Raw genomic sequence first — 7,336 nt, 5'->3', positions numbered from 1 at the left:
CCTCACGTTTGAAGAATGGAGTGATTGGATTAGGTTATTTCCAAGGTCCCTTGCAGCTCCAGCAAACTAAATAACTTGTATGAATTAATTCCATTCAACAGACATCGCCGCCTCGCTGGTCCCTCAATTTATCATCTCTCCTTATTTTCCCCCAATTCCCTAGAAATTACTACTGATATTCCCTTCACCTTGAGCCTCCAGAACTCTACCATTATGCAGGCTGCACTCTTGGACCGGGCTTGAGCGTTGGCCTGGCAAGTATTTTTCTCTTTGTGGGAAGTTTACAGTACACATGGCCCAGTGGTTTCTAACTTAGGTAGCATTTGTTTAAACTGGAGGAGCTCATGCCTTTTATTTATTTTCAGTTTGGGGAGTAGCCTCTCCCTCTTTTTCCCCCGTCCACTCTCTCTTAATTTTATTTTTCCCTCTGCCACTCTTTCTTGTGACACTGCTTTTTCTACCCTTCTTTCTAATTTCTCCTCCTTCCTTCTTCTCTCTTTCCCCCTTTCCTTCTCTTTAACTTCCTCTCCTTCCCTCTCTTTGCTCTGCTCTGTACTCTTCCGTTCTCAATCTCTCCCCCCCCCCCCAGCTTTAACCAGTGATCTGGATTATTCTCAACAGTTTTATTCTATGGTTAACCAAATGTGAGCAAGTCCACTTTATTTTTTTCATCAATGTCTTTGTCGAAAAGGGCTGTCGTTTAACCCTCCCCAACTATAAAAAAATAAAGGATTGCATTGTCTGCAAAATGTACAACATATACTGTGTAATTGCGGTTTTGCTTTATGCATGCATATTCCCAGAGAGAAACGTGCTAATGTTGTATTTGTGAAGGTAAAATTGTAGCTTTCAAATATTAACACTGAAAAATTCAATAGGGATTAGTAAAACAAAACAAAACAAAACAAAAACTAACAATATACTATAATTACTCAAGAAAATTGCCCAAGATGAAATATATTTAACGTTTGGGGGTAGGGGGCAAGGACGTGGAAGGGGACAGAAGAGTAATCAAAATGTGCTTCCTTTTGGGTAAGTGGTGTACCTCTGAGGGTAACTGGCATGAGATTTATGGGTGCACTCATCACATTCTCTTAAGGGAGGCAGCAGACCTGGGTCTCTAACCTGTGTCTCCTGATTCCCAGTTCAAAGACCTTAGAAGTCTCTTTCTGCACAATATTAAACGATTCACATAACCTCTCTGGATCTCAGTTTTATCGTCTGGACTTCAGTTTCATCAAAATTGCTTTCCTCCCGGGATTGTTGTGAGGATTAGATGAGCTAATGTATTCTAAAGCATTTGGAGAAATAAAAGCCACGCTGTGCAAACAAAAGGTAGCGACTTTATGAGTAGACGATATAGGAACGGTTTATTTAAATTTAGTCTTTATCTATCTTCCCTTTCCTTGTTTGACAACCTGTCTGTTATTGTTTCTATTTTATCCTTTATGAAAAACGAGAGATTTTCTGAAATCAGCACAGGAGAAGCATAAATATCGAAAACCAGCCTGTCCTTTTAAACCTTTGCCATTTTGGGATGCAAACGCTCTCTGAGCCTCAGAGATTCCCATCACCTGGAGTTTAGGAAGATACTTTCTAAAAACACGCACAGAAACGTTCACCTAAATTAATGAATCTTCTCAGGAAAAAGCAACAATTAAAAAACACAACACACAGGAACATAGCCTCCATCATTTGGAGGGCGGGGTTTAGGAGTCCCCATGGAGAAATTTTAGTTTTAACGTAATTAGTGAGTTGGTTGTGTTTAAAGATACTGAAGTTTGACTATCCTCCGAAGAAAGGATGGTGGGGTGAAAATGATCTTTGGAGCTAAGCCAACACGTCCCTGTTCAGGGGTGAAAAGCTTCAGGACCCCTGGGTGATTTCTTTTTAATCTCTCACCTAACCCATGCATATCACCGGGTAACTAGTAAATTACTCACTCGAATTTTAAAAATCAACACATAAGGCATCAGATATGAATTAAAGAACAACCTTCCCTTTTCATATAGTGTGAAGTTAATGACAGTGAATGCTTTCATTTCCAGGAAGTTTGCTGGAATTTGAGAGTTGAAGGGAAGAGTGGTAAGAAATCTCTTTCTTTTATAAAATAAAACATATTAAAATATGTTTTTACATATTTTACATAACACAGCGTGTTTATCTGATAGTTACTTTTATGAAAGGATAAACATTCATAACTGCTGATGCATCAGTTATCCCAACAGAAAAATAAAATTCGATATCGGATAAACATTAGAAACAAAAACAAAAGACGACTTTACAATTTGGAAGGGGTGAGTAATACGATGGAGAGCTTTGGGTTTCTAAAATGAAAGATTCTTACACGTAAATGTTAAGTGTGTACAGAGATTTTGAATTACGAGCAGTTTTGAATAATGGTGGTTTCCAGAAGAAAAAGAACGCCGTCATTTCCCCCACTAACTTTCGTTTAATTTTAAGTCTCACTAGAATGATTGTGACTTACCCCACTCTAGTCCCCCCTGACCTCCTGCGGTAGTATTTATTACTTTCTCTCCCATGTGTTTACAATATAGGCTTTGAAAACCCATTATCATTGTGCCTCTGTATATATGAGTGGCTATATTTTTGCTTTCTGGCCCGAGAGAGAAACAATGACTTTTCCTTAGACCCCAGTTGTTGTTCAATTAGTGCTTGCTTTGGTAAAGGTGACCCCGCTTTACCGAAAGCACAGACAGCCGGACTTGGCAGGGCACGGCAGGGGAGGAGACAAGCGGTAACCGAGAAGGCGGAGGGGACCGAGGGCCAAGGAAACTCCATAGCCAATCAGAACGCACATCGGCTGACAACCTACCAATCATTTGGTCCGGAGCGCGGCAGTCTGAGCGGATAATACAAGGAAGGGGCGAGGCGGCCCCGGGACTGTTACTGTAGACCGACCTGTGTGTGAGGCCTCAGAGCAGTGCACAGGAGCAAGCTGCCTCGGTCAAAGCAGGGCTATTACTAACTGTCCTACATTCTCTCTGCTATAGCGATCCCAGAGGCGTCTCCACGACTCCGCACGTCTTCCAGCACCTCTTCCCAGCATCCAGGGCTGCAAAAGGCTCTACCTCGGCTCAGAGCCCCCATCCCTCCAACCCCTCTAACCAGGGCTTGAGTTCATATGCCTGCTATGGGCTCCTGAGAGCTTGCCTGTATCTCTTCCATTCCGCCCCTTCCGTTCTGCCTTCTTTGTCCCCCCTCTTCGAACCTCCCCCCCTCCCCCATCTAGTGGGTCCCCTGTCCCGACTGTCAACTCTACAGAACATTGATTGTTTCATTTCACAAGCTCACCCAGCAATCTGAGAGCCAGATCACAAGACTGGATGTCATTTGCGTTTCCTGCCGCCCTGGACCACATATCTTTGGTGAGTCCGATTGCTGGGGGGAAATTGGATGTGGGAGGTGAGCTAAATCCTGGATTTGGGGTGCCCCTAAACCACAAACACTTAAAAAATCCTTTTAAAGTTTTAAGCTAGGTCCTTTGACGTAACAGATTTAACCCAAGGAATATGTCATGTACTACCCACCCGGGTTCGGCCTTACATAGCTCAGTTGTTGTGAGTGTGAAAGACTTTTGGGGAGCCACTGGCAGTTTTCTAACAAGTGTTCTGGTGGTATTTAAAGAACAGAAGCCGAACTCGCTTTACAAAGTCTCTAATTCTTTCTGGAGAATGAGGGATATAATTCATCCGAAAAACCAAGCGGCACCAATGGGGCATAATTGTGTCCTTTTGTAGTTTCACAAAGTGTTAGGCTAGGGGAAAAGATAACTAGGTATGGTAGGGCTTTGTCACCAGTTTACAAACAGCTTCTAAGAAAGGGAAAAACAGATTCTGTATTGGTGTCGCCAGACCAATTTGTCTTTAGTGAAGTCTGACAGGTGGCCTAGTCTGGCCTAGACCAACAGCAGAGATATATACACGTTTTAATAGAGATTTTCATCTTGAAGTAATAGGCCCCAAGTATGACGCAGGAACTCTGTATGGGAATCCGGAGAGAGAGGCAATAACTTTTACGAGATTTGTTTAATGAATGGAGCAAAGTGCAGTTAGTTATCCCGGTTGGCGTAAGATCTAGGTAATAAATTCAGCATGACCGCATTTGACAGAAACCTGACATGTACATAATAATTACACTTCATTTGTGCTAAGGTGATAAGGATCAGTGTTTTGTATGTCCTGGGGCTAAGTGCATTAAGGTTTTGTGCGTCTCTGTGTGTGTGCTAGCGGGCGCACTCTTTGGGAATGGGTAACCTTGAGGCAAATTAAAGGCCATTAAGTCTCGGTGGGGTTCCGTGATCAGGAAAGTAATTGAAGCTGGGTTGGATCTCTTGGGTATCATTTTGTCTTCACAGTGAACAGGTCGGGCCAAGGTACGGGTTGAACGGAGGGGAGACCCAAGGCGCACAGCCATGACCGAACTTCAGGCAGCCCTTGCGCCGGGGGACTGGGAGATAGACGTGGAGAGCTTGGAGCTAGAGGAAGAGAGCCAGGGACCGCAGATGTCGCCGTCGCTGCTGCCGCCGCAGCTCCCCCAGTCGCGTGGGTCCAACTCCCTGCCCCCCGGCGGGGAAGGGGAGGACGAGGAAGAGGACGAAGACGAGGAAGAGGAGGAAGATGAAGGAGAGGAAGAAGGAGAGGGGGAAGACGAAGGACAGTCCCTGGGGGTGCCAGACCCACCCCAGCAGCTGGCGCAATTGCAGAAACAGGGCCAGACGCCGCGGCCACTGCCGCCCCAGCAGCCCCTGCAGGGGCAGCCGGAGGCGGTAGGACAGGCAGAGCGAGGGGGCAGCTGTTCCAGAGGCGGGGGCGAGCAGAGGAAGCTGAGCCGCACGCCCAAGTGCGCCCGCTGCCGAAACCACGGAGTGGTGTCCTGCCTGAAGGGCCACAAGCGCTTCTGTCGCTGGCGGGACTGCCAGTGTGCCAACTGCTTGCTGGTAGTGGAGAGACAGCGGGTCATGGCGGCTCAGGTGGCACTCAGGAGGCAGCAGGCCACCGAGGTGGGTATCAGGCTTGGAGGGAACTGGTGGTGGTGGTGGTAGATACTCTCCACCAGAGGGAGAGTTCATCGAAGGGTGTGTGTGTGTGTGTGTGTGTGTGCGCGCGAGCGCACTCAGTACAGGTAACCGGAGCACCACTCTTTAGGGGGCATCAGAGGGGAGTTTGGGGTGTGTGTGTACGTGTGTGTTGAATCTTAAGAAGTGAGGAGACATTCTGTACTGAAGGATTCTTAACCTTTTCTATGTCCTGGACCCTTCTACAATCTGAAAAAGCATTTGGACTCCTCAGAATAGTGTTTTCAAAGGCATAAAATCAAAAGAAGACAACTATATTGGAATACAATGATCAAATACTGAAATGATATTAAATATATCAAATATTAAACAAAAAAGTTCATGGACCTCAGCTTAAGTAACCCTTGTCCAGTGGAATGAGGGATAGAGTCGGAGACAGAGGGCATGGGTTCAGTTACATGCACTTTTTACTGCTTGTGTGTAAAAAGTTACTAATCCTTTTTGGGACTCAATTTCCTCATCTATAAAAAGAGAGGGTTGGATTAAAGATGTCTAAGGTTCTTTCCAGCTCTAAATCTTATGATCCCATGAGCATTTAGAAAGACAACCCCACTAACTCGGGTGCTGGATTTTTTTAAAGACAGAGATTCTAGCCCAAAGGGGAAAAAGCTAACCTCCAAAATGTCTGACCAAGGACAGCCACCTTTTACCTGCTATTCTTCCCTTTCAGTTTTATTGTTGAACCCAATTACCCTCTTTTTTCACTCCCTTAAAAACAATATAGAAGAGCCTCTCGGTTGACAGTCTCACAGTTCTGGGGGCTAGAGACAGTAGGAGTGGGGCTTCCCTCTGTGCCTTCTCTTCCCCCTCCCCAATCATTTCTACTAATTTGTCTTCAATTAGACTGGAAATGATAAATAAATGGTTGTTAGTGGAATTAAATTTTTTTTGAATGGTCAGACTGCTAAGATTGGGGAGGAAGCCTTAGGTTATTTGTTCCTGCCAGCTTGAGCTCTAGGACTGAGAAATTTAGAGGTCTTCTTACATACATTTCTGAGGGAATGGAAAAAATTCTGGGCTGAGATCACCCGAAAGTCGATGTGAAAGAGTTATGGGACTTATGATTTCAATGGGGTACCCTTCATTGATTATAGATCATCAACTCATCTCTAACTTTGTCTTAGAGCATGGGCCCAGAGAGGTCAAATGAATTGCCTGTGGTCACACAGTATCAGAAGCAAGATTTAAATTTCCTGGCTTCGAATCTTACTCCCTCTTAATATAAATATGAGTTAGCCATTGCCTGACTCTACCACTGTTAATACTATAAAGTGTATTACACATCCCACTTTCTTTTTATTGCCCAAATAACACACCAGGCTGATAGCTCCTTCCCTTTTGAGGAATGGAGATAGAAAGAATACTCAGAGAGGAGACCTGAATTTATTTTTAGCAAGATAATCTCCCTGATCCCTGGTAGCGAACACCAGAAATAAATTGACTTACTTTGTCTCCATCCAACTCAAGTTTTCTAAGGAAAACCCAAGAACAGTAACAACAAAAGAACCCCCCTCTCTTCCCCAGCAAGCCCACAACTTTCTCCCTAATTTCTTTTGTCATGGCAGGGTTAAATGGGCTGTCTTTTCCCTGTAGCCATGGCAGAGCTGGTGGTATAGGGGTAGCAGAGGAGAATTGCTGAGTTTTCCCCACCAGCAGAAACCCAGCCCTCTCCTAGGCCTAAGATTTCAGCCCAGTGAAATATGCTGGAGCTGGATTGCGTGCCACGACCCACATCGCTGTTCATGAGGTTATGGTTGAGAAACTGCCTTCTCCCTCCTCCACCTGGCTGTTCTAGATGGCTTAATTTTGTGCTCATTTTCCTAAAATGCATAAAGAACTAATCTTGCATTTACAGAGTATCTGGGGACAAGAAAGGGGATCTCTAAAGACAGATATCCTAGCTGCCCAGAGCTTAGAGGGGGCAAAACTAGCCTCCAAAATCACTGACCAAGGATAGTTATCTATTCCTTTCAGTAGGTAATGAATCATTACAGCCACTATCTCCTCTCTGTCCATTCAGCACTCTCAGGTTAGGATAAATTTCTTCTTGACTTTGGTCTCCTCTGAACTGGTGCCTTGGTTTTCAGTGGGTTTGTTGTACTTACTCTACACCCCAAATAATTTGTGGGTCCTTACTCTAAATGGTCTTATACATGGTGTGTGTGTGTGTGTGTGTGTGTGTGTGTGTGTGTGAGAGAGAGAGAGAGAGAGAGAGAGAGAGAGAGAGAGAGAGAGAGA

At 44.8% G+C, this 7,336-nt stretch overlaps 1 protein-coding gene across 2 annotated transcripts in view; it reads left to right on the top strand.

Moving 5' to 3' along the window:
- Positions 1–2,884: 2,884 nt before the first annotated feature.
- DMRT2 (doublesex and mab-3 related transcription factor 2) overlaps positions 2,885–7,336 on the top strand; it is an 8,704-nt gene continuing 4,252 nt past the window's right edge. For both annotated transcript variants that reach the window (XM_069086811.1, XM_069086826.1), the window contains exons 1-2: positions 2,885–3,389; positions 4,379–5,023. In XM_069086811.1, the coding sequence (XP_068942912.1) occupies positions 4,436–5,023 (588 nt within the window). In that variant the 5' untranslated portion in view covers positions 2,885–3,389; positions 4,379–4,435. The remainder of the gene's footprint in view (positions 3,390–4,378; positions 5,024–7,336) is intronic.

Source organism: Petaurus breviceps, unplaced genomic scaffold, assembly GCF_028583685.1.
Source record: "Petaurus breviceps papuanus isolate PSGF00001 unplaced genomic scaffold, PetGlider_PUasm1.0 118, whole genome shotgun sequence".
Taxonomy (NCBI): Eukaryota; Metazoa; Chordata; class Mammalia; order Diprotodontia; family Petauridae; genus Petaurus; species Petaurus breviceps.
The sequence above is the reverse complement of the archived record's forward strand: the minus strand, read 5'-3'. Positions and strand labels throughout refer to the sequence as shown.